At 38.7% G+C, this 13,207-nt stretch overlaps 1 protein-coding gene across 1 annotated transcript; it reads right to left on the bottom strand.

Moving 5' to 3' along the window:
- Positions 1-188: 188 nt before the first annotated feature.
- LOC132284902 (probable arabinosyltransferase ARAD1) lies at positions 189-2,887 on the bottom strand. The gene is made up of 2 exons (XM_059787046.1): positions 1,430-2,887; positions 189-1,006 (listed from the first exon to the last, which is right to left on the bottom strand). Exons 1-2 carry the CDS (start codon positions 2,435-2,437, stop codon positions 485-487), a joined length of 1,530 nt encoding a protein of 509 aa, XP_059643029.1. The 5' UTR covers positions 2,438-2,887; the 3' UTR covers positions 189-484.
- Between the last annotated feature and the right edge of the window lie 10,320 nt (positions 2,888-13,207).

The following is a 13,207-nucleotide window of genomic DNA, read 5'->3' on the forward strand; positions in this document are numbered from 1 at the left end:
TAAGTCACATTCGATTGTTCGAACCATGCTCATACTTGTATAATGTTAGGTTCACCGTTATTTTTCCTGTTGGAAAATAATGGAGAAAAGTATATGCCAAACAACTAAGAAAAAGAAAAGTATATGCCAAACTACATTTTGATAAAAAAAAATAATAATAATAATAATAGAAACTATAATTAATCCTGTATGAACTGCACTAAGAACTTTTAATCATAATATGTGTGGAAAAGAAGTAAGAGAAACAAAAGGTTCACAGATCATCAAAAAACTCTGACGGCAAGAAATATATTGATCTTTCAATTGGGTGTTTGTGGAGTCATTGCTTGGTGTAATGTTAAATGCTTGGACTACCGTGTAAGAATGCCGGTTATGAAAATGTTTAAAGGTTAGGATTGTACCTCGGCAATCCTTGGCATCGTCGATTATCTGAGACTAGCTCTACGGAATGACCTCCTTCTTTTCCAAGTGGGTGTTTGTGGATTCAGCTGGTTTTTCCGATAAGCTGTAACCTGTGGTATCTGTTCTTCGTGTGAATTTCAAATTGTTTTGAAGATATTTTACGTGCAATTGCCTCCCAAATCATATCTACAGCATCACCAGGCCGAGATGGATACTGATATTCAAAATGTTGGACTATCTGCTTCAGTCTTTCCCACATTTTGGTCCATTTGTCTTGCCCGATTCCCCTAAGAAGATTCAGTAGGAACCCCTTCTGTAGAGCAGAATAAGCACCGACAAATATGCAGAACTCTGAGTAGTCTAAGACATCTTCGAATGGCAGTTCAATTTCATCGCTTATTATTACAGGAACACAATGGCTAGCAATGGCATCAAAGAGGCGATTTGAAGAGGGAGTGTCTCCAGCAAGATTTAGGCAGAATTTGGAAGAGGCCATCCCTTGTCCAGCTTGGTTGATCCCATTTGCTCGAACGCTTCCAAATGCAAAGTGGACTTCTTTCTCGTCCTTGAGAAGGTAGTATAGTTCTTGACGAATCTGTCCACCCTGAAGATGAACCAAAACATGATAATTAGAATGATTAACATGAAGCATAGATATCATTGGACAAATTTAAAAATTTCCATAAAAGTTTAATTGGATTTTTATTTTTATTTTTTTGTCGGAAACACTTAGTAAAGAAGAAAAAGTACATTGAGCTATTTCCATTGTTTCAATTTAAAAAATTGAACTGTTTGTTTCACAAGAGATTTACGCAAACATCAAATCATTATGAAATGAGCTACTTGATATCAAAGTTACTGTATAATCTCAATTTTGGTGAATCAAATTCAAAAAGATAAACATAAGAATTCCAAAATCAGAGCATCGAAGAAATGAATGTTTCAAAAGGACACATTAGCAACGGCATGTCACATAACAAAAACTTCAATGCTTCATAATAAGAGGCAAAAGGGGAGATACACTTACATCTTTCCTATAAATAGCTCCTTGGAAATATATCAATATAGGACGCCTTTCAAAAGGGGCTGAGTCGCTACTGGCAATGGTCTTAACAATATGCTTGTAAGGCGCAATCACATCCTTTTCAAGGTTTGCTATTTTATGCGGATATCTCCCAAAATCCGAAAGCACAAGCATTGCAGAGCCCAGCTTCCTTCTTGCATTCAACATGCTATTTGGGTGATGAGCTACAATTAAATGATCCTTCCCGCCTAAACGTTTCCATTCATCCCGACCCTCCAAGAAATGTACCAATTTATCCTGCAGCATCCTGTTGACACCACCTTTCTTCCTACGAAGCTTAGAATCCCTATTGTAACTCAGAGATGAGAAGAAGGGAACAAAAATTATATCCGCTTCACTAGAGTTCTGCACTCTGATTGCCTTGCACAGTCTAGTTACACTTGGTGTATTCGATGATAGAAGATCAAGGGTGATCCAGTACTCCACACTGTGCTGTAGATGTAGCCCACCCGGGTAATGAGGAATCCCACTTGGGTTACCGACATCTGGCCAGATTTGATTTCCATTTCCCTTCCAACCCAAAAACCCGAAGTGAAATTCAGGAGGCAAGTCATACATATACACCCTAAGGAGAGCCTCGTTAGGGACACATCCCTTCCTTCTATCTTTTCCTAAGGCACCAAATTTCTTGCTGGAATTGGAAACTTGCCAAGCCACCTCTCGGCTTCTTATAGGCCGCGGAGTATGATTTGGTGAAGCCACAGAGGAGAGGGAAGGGGAAGCCACAGAGGAGAGGGAAGGGGGCTCAATTCGTTCACTTATGACATTGGGTTTGAAGTTAGCTGATGTGGTATTAACAAGAATTAACTTAAAAACTGATCTGGATATGAAAGAATTGTCGCCAAAACGAATAAGGGACAATGAAGAAAGGATCAAAATAGACAATGAAACTATCATTAAGCAGGAGAGAAACTTTGAAGGTAGGATGCTCTTTTCCGACATCAAAGACATCTGAAGAATCTATATAACCTATATTTCTCTCAGAAAATTTATCAAACAGCATATATACTACTCTTGAAGGAAAAAGTATTCAAAGCATTTGGCATTTATTGCTTCAATTCAGTAAATGATCACTGAAAGAAGAGGTTAATTTTCAACTCCTAACCATGAACAAGAACAGTTGGACATCCACAAAATTTTATTTCTAAGGGAAAACCAATTAATCCCCAAAATGAAAGGTGATTTCAATTTTTTGCCTTTAAACCCTGAAGGGTTTTAAAAATATTGGTTGCTTATGATAACATGTTCTCTTAAAAACACCAACAAACAACCTCTGACAATCAAAACCCATCAATTAAAAATAAAAAATTCCCTTTTTAAGAAGACATTAATGAACTGAAGTTTTGCATACTAAAAAATCAACCCAAAGCTTCAGTCCTTGTACATATTCAAAAACCTATATTAATCAACCTGCATACAAAAGAAAAGAAAACACTCATATATCAATTTATACAACTCATATATATAAACCATTTCCTATTGTATCTGCTACTAAGCTTCAAGATTAATTCAGGAGGGTTTTTGAAATTATATATATATATATATATATATATATATATATAACATGAATATATATACACACACACACAAACAGAGACAAAATATCACCTTGAGGGTTTTGAAGATTTGTGAGTTTTGTAAAGTGGGTAGGATGAATAAATGCAAGAAGAGACCTTGTCAGCTAGGTTCTCTGAGATCCCAAAATGCTTTGCTCCTTCTGAGGCTTAAGAGGACTGAATTTGAGGCATGTCTGGTACAGGTGGTCTCTCATCAAACAATATTTTTTACTGTTTCCACAGTTACTAATTTGAAATCTTCTTGGCATTTAAGTATCATTATTATATTACTGTAATTATATATATATATATATATATATATTCGTTGGGCTTGCCACGAAGTGGAGTGTAGATTCAGATTAATTGACTTTCTCGTGTCCAATGGCTTAATTTGTGGAGGGTAATTTACATTTTCCCATACGCATTACAATAAGTCCAAGAAGCAAAATCACAAGTATAGAAAGTCATGCAATAATTATTTTTTAAGGGAAAATCTTTGTTTGTGTTTAAGATACACTATAATTGTGTGTCACACTAACCTTGGCAGTTTACAAGTAGTTGATCTATCAAAGAGTCTGACCCATTCTTGAGTTTGGTGGGCCATATATAGACATTGACCAAAATTTTGGTTGATTTCGAATGCCTATTATTTTGAGAATGTTGAGTTTTTATTATATTTTATTTTATTATTGTTATTGTTATTGTTATTTTCTGTTGAGAATGTTAAGTTAGTTCACACGATTGGTTCAACAGATCATAACAAAGATACTGTGAGATGGTTGGCTCATGCAGAAGGGTGGATGTATCACGTGTAGTGTAGTAGTACCATTTAGTTGTGCTCGTTGCAACCACAATGTGATATTTTCGTTTTATTAAATATTGACAAGTAGAGTGATATGACTCACTGAAATAAAGTATTTTTTATTTATGTGATAAAATATAATTGATCGATGACATAAATAACAAAGTATTAAATGTACAGAGAAATTTTTTTTGCATCGAACATATTTTACTATACAAAAGGTGAAAATAACCTGCTAAAATTGTACATTTTAATTGGTTTGGCATGCCACCCACCCTAAATCTAATCCTTTTTTTTTATTTTTATTTTTATTTTTTATTTTACTTTAGAGGCCCAACTCACTCCGGTGAGAGCATATATCTTTATGTGACGAATATTAATTATAATATCAACTAAAAAAAAAATTTGTGGTACATCACTTTTCATTTCTTTTTTTTTTTGAAAGAATTCTTACAATATTTTCTTGAGAGATTTAAACTTTTTATTTTTCACTTTTCAGGAAAATAAAATATATCACTTGACCATAAGCCTTGATAGTACTTAGATAGTACTTAGATCACTCTTGTGAAAGTCAAGATATATCTTTATTAATCATATACTTGGAATCAGATTCTTTTAATTTAGATATTCCCTTTGTTTCATATTAATTGTTCTTTTTTCTATTTTATGTTGTCTTAAAATACTTGTCCCTATTGAAAAGTGAAAGTAGAATAAATGTAATTTTATCATAATTATCCTGTAAGATTTTAAAAATCTCACAACTTGATAATGTACCTATTTAAACTTGAAATGATATTTTGATAATTTTAAAAGAGAACAATGCATTAAAATCACATCTATGATCTTAAAGTTGGTCTTTTTATTGAAAAAATTCGAAATTCTTGTAGTAGTGGTGCAAGTTAAGACACATGAAGGCATTAAGAGATCAAAAAATCACAATATTCTTAACAAAAGCACCTGAAATGTTGCCAAGTTGGGACAAAAAGAGATCGTCATGCTCACAATTTACTTAAAACTCAAGAATATGAAATATTCATAGAAAATTTAAAATTTTCATTTTGCCCATATATTGAACTAATAAAAGAATAATGAGTATTAGTACAATGTGTACTAATAATACTCCATTCATTCCAAAAATTTTAACCGGTGATAGTATTGTCCAAATGGTAAAAGGTCAGGTTTGTAGAGTTCCCCACCCAATGAATCCGAGGTTTAATTCCCTTCCCCTGCCCCTCTAACTATCACTAACTATATTAAAATAAATAAAAGGCCAGGTAAAAAAAATTCCAAAATTCTTAGCCATCTTTCTATTTTGAAAACTTTCAAAATACATTTCTCATTCAAAAAATGGATGCACTATTTTTAATAATATTTCCAAACTACCCTTTTGACATGAACTTGATTAAAGTAAGTGCACTAATTACAGAGTACTCCTTTGTCTTAAAGCAATAATAAATTTGACAGCAAAGGACTTTTGGCTTAATGATATAACCTCTTCATCTTCAAAGAAGAGGGGAGAGGTGAAAAAAAAAAAAACAATAAATTGACAATTCATTTTTATCAATACAATAAATAAATATTAAAAACTCACTACCATAAAAAGTTATTTTCCTTAAAAAGCTCATGAATTTTGGGACAGAGTGCGACTGTGAGTAGTTATTTAACACATTTGTTAGTATTATTTTTGAAACTGTAAGAAAAAGGACATGTTATTTAGGTAATCTACAATAAAGATAAAGTGTAAAATTATTCCTTTAAAATTCCGTTGTCTAGACTCTAGGCCTCCATTTTTGCCTTTTTTTTTTTTTTTTTTTCCTCATGTCAGCACAGTTTCCTATTTTCTAAGTCTCAGTTCGATTCCAATTGTGCTGATTTTTTAGGGGTCCTTCAGTTTAGTGATTTAGAGTTTATCCCTTCTATTCATGATTTTTAGAAGTTGTTTTCTAGCAGAAGTTGATCCATAATTTTAGGGCAAATTGTATAAAATTCCCTCCACTTTTAATTTTTGACACAATACCTCCCTACGTAAAAATATTTGGCCTAAAACACCATTTGACCATTCAATTGTTGCAACAGACCTAGTTAGCCATCAGAATTATATTATAATTGTGAAGTTTGTGTACATAATTGTGTGTGTGTGTGTGGTGTGTGATTTAAATGAAAAAAAAAAAAGAGAAAAGAAATATAAAATAAAGTGAGACCCACGTCACTTTTTAAGTGATTTGTGAGACCAAAATTGGTCTCTGCTGCTCTCTCTCTCTCCCGACTGCTCTCGGCTTCTCTTTTTTTCTTTTTTCTTTTTTTTTTTCACTTCAACTTCCATTGTTGATTGTTCCTTCATCTTTTATCGGATTGAGGTGCCGTTTGAGGCAAAACGAAGCTTGTAGCGAGCTCTACGCATCCATACTATCAGTTTTCAATTTTGAGTCTTCCTTGGAGCTCGAATTTGGAGGACCTATTCTAGGGATTTCGGCTTGAATTGTGAGGTAGGGACATCTTAAGCCATGGAATCTTGCTCTATAATGAATCATGCTCTTCTATGTGTGTTATAGCATGTTTAATTGTTGTTGATTTTGATTAAAATGATTTAATTGACAACATGCTAGTTATGTAAATGTGTATAACATGGTTGAATGAAAAGTATGTCTATGTGATGGTTGTTTACATTTTTTTTTGAGGTTATTAACATGCTATAATGATGCCATGAGAACATGCTTATTTATTATTGTGCTAAGTTCCCATTTGTCATTATATTGAGATCATGAAATGAGCCTACATCTCATTGGGTTGCATGAAAAATGGAAGTGGTTGTCTTGAAATGAAAATGGGGATTTGGGAATGAATGTTTTGGAAAAAAATTGGTTTTGACAAACCCGGTCGCTGCGGGGTTACCAACGGGCCGAAGGTTAATGTAGCCTAGGGAGGACTAGGGAGAGTACCCTAGCGTGGTTGAGCTATTTGGGCCCCTCGACGGCGCCACGGGGTCACCAAGGGCCTAGGGATAGTAGCCAATCCTCCTCTCGTCGCGGCGGGGTTACCAAAGGGGGTTACATTAACTTTGAACGTGATGGTTTTAAGAAAGAAAACGGGGAGTGACTTTAGCATGCATTGCATCTCACTCCATTTGCATTTGTGTGTGATTGAATTTGACTTGTACTTGTAATTATTTTTCCCCTTCAATGCATGTCCCCAATCTCCCATTGGCCTATGCTTTATTTGGATTCACTAGGACACAAGAATTGTGTCTTAAGTGTCACCTGCTGAGCTATATGCTCACCCCTATATCTATATATATTTTTTTCAGGTCTTGGAAAGGAACTGGTGGATGACAACCCACCTCAAGCTTGAACGGCGTTAGAAGTCCACTTTTGTATCTTTGTATATTCCCCATTATTTTGTAAAACACTATAAGTGCAAAGATGTATAATTATTTTGTGGAACTTTGTCATGTAATATAACTAAAGTATTGATGATGTTTTGGATGGGGATTTGATAGTATGCAACTTGTTGATGAATGGATGGATAATCCTAGTTTGAAGCATTGTCTAGATTTGTTGGTTGTATCATTATCTTTTGTTGCCGTGAATTCGGAATTTGAGCCATGACAGGTTAAAAATGTAATTAAACAGGTTGTGAAAGGCCTATTTTTAGGGGAGGTCATGCCGAATTTTTTTTGTTTAAAAGTATTAGTTTTGAGTCGTTACAAATTTGGTATCAGAGCAAAGGTTCGAAAACCTTTAGGAGGACGGGTAGAGGCCTACTTAAGGTCACATGGAATGTTGTTTCTGTTGCTTACTTGACTACTTGCTACGTGATATTTTACTTAAATGAGCATGCTTAACTGCCTATGTGCTTACTGCTTACTTGTTTATGTTAAAATGTTTCTTGCATAGTCTTGCATGCTAAGTGTTGTACGGTATCAATTCTTGTTGAGTCGTTTACAGTCTTAGTGTCATGTTTCTAAATCGTTTTATCGTTTTATAGCACGATGTCACGGCGTGAGGAACCTAGAGAAGTTGGCCCTAGGCCAACAAGGGGCGATGTTGGTGAGAGCTCTAGCTCCAATCCGGTGGAGCCAGTTGATGAGAACATGCTTCTTAGGGACTTGATTCCCCCAAGAGCTGTTCCCCCAAGAAGAGAGAATGTTGAAACACCCGTACCCGTAGAAGTGGGTGAAGGTTCTGTGGCACTGGAGTTTAATCGTTTGTTGCAAAATGTCGTGAGGGGAACGATTGCTGCTCAGTCGCAGTCGGCACCATAACCTACAGTTCAAGTTGAGGAGACGCCAGCTCAGAAGCGTCTCAAGATCATAAAAGGGTTTTCTCAGTTGATGCCAGTAGTGTTTGAGGGCAGTGCAGATCCAATGGTAGCAGATGACTACTTGGATCAAGTTGAAACCCAACTGACTTCAATGGATGTAACAGAGGATCATCTAAAGATCATCCTAGCTACGTATAAGTTTGCTAAGGATGCTAAGGTTTGGTGGAAGTCAGTCACCAACCAGTACAGGATTGAAGAGATGAGTTGGGATAGGTTCAAGGAGCTGTTTTATGAGAAGTATTTTCCGCTTTCCAAAAGATGGGAGTTACAAGACCAGTTTCATAATTTTATTCAAGGGAACATGTCAGTGGCGGAGTATGAGAACAAGTTCACCTCACTCTCCCGTTTTGCTCCAGAAGTGGTGAGAGATGAAGCTAATAAGACTCAGAAGTTTGTTTCCGGTCTTAATGATCGGATGAGGCCGTTGATCATGGCACAGTTCATTAAGGTTTATTCTGAAGCAGTGGAAAGGGCTTTGATGTTGGAGGTTGATAATAAAGAGAAAGATGCAAGAAGAGAACAATGGAAGCAAAAGAGGGGTGCAGGGCTATCTTCAGAGGGATCTTCTTGGAAGAAGAACAAGGGTGGTTCATCTCAGTTTCAGGGACAACAGTCTACAAGATCTGCTCCTACCACTCCTATGCCAGCTGGATCTGACAGGAGTGCAGTTGTTTGTTATCAGTGTCAGCAGCCTGGGCATTACAAGTCCAGTTGTCCGATGAGATCGTCTTCAGTTTCGTCAACTCCGAAGGCTTGTTATGGGTGTGGCCAGCAGGGTCACTTGATTCGTGATAGTCCAGGCCAGGGAGCAGGCACAGGTAGTGGCAGGGGGTCACGACAGAGGCCGTTTCAGTCGGCTACAGTTCAGTCAGGTTTCAGACCGCCACCACCACAGCCTGCCATGTCTTCACAGGGTTCATGGTCAGTTAGGAGGGATACTCCTACTATGTCAGTGCAGCAGTCAGGTGTTCAGGTTGGCAGTCCTCAGGCACAGGTACCATAGGGACGTGTTTTTGCACTGGCACAGACTGATGCATCTTCTGGACCGTCAGTTCTTCGAGGTATATTTCCAGTGTTTGGTTGTTGGGCCCGTGTTTTGTTTGACTCTGGTGCATCTCATTCTTTCATTTCATCATCATTTGCACTTGCATCGGGGTTGGAAGTTAGTTTCTTGGAACGGGCATTGAGTGTTGATACGCCAGTTGAGGTTTCAGTGTCTTTAAGCCGAATTGTGCGGGAGTGTCCCATTGTGATAGTCGGGCAGACTTTCGTGTTTGACCTTATCCTCCTGGAGATGACTAGCTTTGATGTCATTCTCGGGATGGATTGGTTGGCTTCATTTCATGCCATGATCGACTGTTACAGAGGAAGAGTTACAGTTTGCACTTCCGAGGGAGACTGTTTCTTTTTTGTGGGAGATTGGAGTGATTCCCACATTTCATCGTTTTATGGAGTTCGTGGACGAAGTCATGGTGATTACTTCTTGGCTAGCCTTATAGCCGAAGAAGATGATGTTGGGAAAGAGGATTATCCTGCGGTTGTTTGTGATTTTCTGGACGTATTTCCGGAGGATTTGACAGAGTTGCCTCCACACCGAGGAGTGGAGTTCTCTATTGATTTGATGCCAGGTACAACGCCGATTTCTATGGCACCATATCGAATGCCCCCAGTTGAATTGGAAGAATTGAAGAGGCAGCTTGAAGATTTGAGGATGAAAGGTTTCATCTGACCGAGTGTGTCACTGTGGGGCGCACCGGTCTTATTTGCTAAGAAGAAAAATGGATCTTTGAGGTTGTACATTGATTACCGGAAGTTGAATCGTGCCACCATCAAGAATAAGTATCCTTTGCCAAGGATAGATGATTTATTTGATCAGTTGAGGGGAGCCAGTTGTTTCTCGAAGATTGACTTGAGGTCTGGCTATTATCAGTTACGGGGTTAGGGATGAGGATATCCCGAAGACAGCATTCCGTACACGGTATGGACACTATGAGTTCCTTATTATGCCTTTTGGCTTGACTAATGCGCCAGCGGCATTCATGGACTTGATGAACCGCGTCTTTCACAATTACTTGGACCAGTTTGTGGTAGTTTTCGTGGATGACATTCTTGTGTACTCACGGACTCGGGAAAATCACGAGGTCCATTTGAGTATTGTTTTACAGATTTTGCAGGAGCACCGATTTTATGCCAAATACGAGAAATGTGAGTTTTGGCTACAGGAGGTGAAGTTTTTAGGGCATGTTGTTTCAGAAGGTGGAGTATCAGTTGATCCATCAAAGGTTGAAGCAGTTTTGACTTGGGAGCGACCCAAGAATGTGTTTGAGATCGGCAGTTTTCTTGGTTTAGCGGGTTACTATCGAAGATTTGTGAAGGATTTCTCCCGTTTGGCAGCTCCTATGACCCGTTTGACCCGAAAAGGGGTCAAGTTTGTCTGGAATGAGGCCTGTGATTCATCTTTTCAGGAGTTGAAGACGAGATTGACTACAGTGCCAGTGTTGGTGATACCTGAGCGTGGCTTGGGTTATGTGATCTATTGTGATGCTTCACGTGACGGGTTGGGATGTGTGTTGATGCAAGATCGTAGAGTAGTGGCTTATGGGTCTCGATAGTTGAAGACTCACGAGTACAACTACCCTACTTATGACCTGGAGTTAGCGGCAGTTGTATTTGCCTTGAAGTGTTGGAGACATTACTTGTATGGTGAGAGATTCGAGGTATTTTCAGATCATAAAAGTCTCAAGTACCTTTTTTCCCAAAAGGACTTGAACAACAGACAGAGACGATGGGTTGAGTACTTGGAAGATTACAACTTTGATTTGCAGTATCATCCGGGCAAGGCAAATGTTGTAGCTGATGCCTTAAGCCGAAAATCTCATGGAACTTTGGCCAGTTTAGCTATTCGGAAGTGGAAGATGCTTGAAGATCTGGCAGAGATGGGATTACAGTGTTTTGATGATGATGGTTATAGTGAGTCGACATTCTTATTTAGTCTTGTGGCTCAGCCTACTCTTGTTGTACGAGTGATTGAGTCACAGAGACAGGACCCGGACTTAGATGCCATCCACGCTTTGATCTCTAGTGGTGAGACAGTGAAAGATTGGGCCTTGCATGTAGATGGGGGTCTACGGTTCAGGGGTTTGTTGGTGGTTTCCACAGTTTATCGTGAGGATGTCCTACGGGAGTTTCACACTTCCCGTTTTGCAGTTCATCCAGGTGGTACTAAAATGTATCATAATTTGAGACGTCAGTATTGGTGGAGCGGGATGAAGAATGATGTTGCACAGTTTGTGGTTAGATGCCTTACCGTCAGCAGGTGAAGGCCGAGCATCAGAGGCCAGCAGGTTTGTTGCAACCATTACCTGTAGCGCAATGGAAATGGGAGCATATCGCTATGGATTTTGTGACAGGTTTTCCAAGGTCACGAAGGGGCAATGAGGCCGTATGGGTCATCATTGACAGATTGACCAAGACGGCTCACTTTTTGCCTATTAAGGCAACAGACGATGTAGAGAAGCTTGGTGTATTTTATGTGAAAGAGATTGTAAGGTTACATGGAGTCCCTGTAACCATTGTGTCAGATAGGGATGCTAAGTTCACTTCGAAGTTCTGGGAAGGACTTCAAGCAGCGTTTGGTTCAGCGTTGCATCTTAGTACGGTATTCCATCCACAGACAGACGGTCAGTCAGAGCGTGCTATCCAGATTTTGGAGGATATGCTTCGGGCATGTGTACTTGATTTGGGAGGTAGTTGGGAGGATCACCTTCCACTTATTGAGTTTGCCTACAATAACAGTTATCAGGCGAGCATCCAGATGGCTCCATTTGAGGCGTTGTATGGTAGACCTTGTAGGTCTCCTGTTTGTTGGACTGAGGTAGGCGAGACAGCCGCCTTAGGACCCGACATTGTACTCGAGACTACTGAGAAGATTAAGTTGATAAGACAGAGGTTACTTACAGCTCAGAGCCGACAGAAGAGCTATGCGGATAAGCTGAGACGACCGTTATCCTTTGAGGTGGGAGACCACGTTTTTCTACGGGTTTCTCCACGGAAGGGGTTAATGAGATTTGGGAAGAGTGGCAAGTTATCGCCACGATTTATTGGACCATTCGAGATTTTGGATCGGGTAGGAGAGGTTGCCTACAGACTTGCTTTACCACCACATATGGACAGAGTTCACAATGTCTTTCACGTATCGATGTTACGAAAATACGAGCCGAATCCATCTCACATTTTGAGTTGGGTTGATATGGATATTGATGATGCTATTTCCTACGAGGAAGGACCAGTTCAGATCCTTGACACTCAGCAGAAGGTGTTGAGGAACAAGACAATACCAATGGTGAAAGTCCTTTGGAGACACCACGGAGTCGAGGAGGCTACTTGGGAGCTTGAACAAGAGGTTCGGTCCAAGTATCCAGCGTTGTTTTCTTCCTCAGGTATGTCTTAATTTCGAGGAAGAATTTTTTTTTTAAAGTTGGGGAGAATGTGAAGTCTGTGTACATAATTGTGTGTGTGTGGTGTGTGATTTAAATGAAAAAGAAAAAGAGAAAAGAAATATAAAATAAAGTGGGACCCACATCACTTTTTAAGTGATTTGTGAGACCAAAATTGGTCTCTGCTGCTCTCTCTCTCTCCCGACTGCTCTCGGCTTCTCCTTTTTTCTTTTTTCTTTTCTTTTCACTTCAACTTCCATTGTTGATTGCTCCTTCATCTTTTGCCGGATTGAGGTGCCGTTTGAGGCAAAACGAAGCTTGTAGCGAGCTCTACGCATCCATACTATCAGTTTTCAGTTTTGAGTCTTCCTTGGAGCTCGAATTTGGAGGACCTATTCTAGGGATTTCGGCTTGGATTGTGAGGTAGGGACATCTTAAGCCATGGAATCTTGCTCTATAATGAATCATGCTCCTCTATGTGTGTTATAGCATGTTTAATTGTTGTTGATTTTGATTAAAATGATTTAATTGACAACATGCTAGTTATGTAAATGTGTATAACATGGTTGAATGAAAAGTATGTCTATGTGATAGTTGTTTACATTTT

This window comes from Cornus florida, unplaced genomic scaffold (assembly GCF_030987335.1).
Source record: "Cornus florida cultivar Cherokee Brave unplaced genomic scaffold, ASM3098733v1 CherokeeBrave_3.0.0_Hap2_Chr11, whole genome shotgun sequence".
In the NCBI taxonomy this organism is placed as follows: domain Eukaryota; kingdom Viridiplantae; phylum Streptophyta; class Magnoliopsida; order Cornales; family Cornaceae; genus Cornus; species Cornus florida.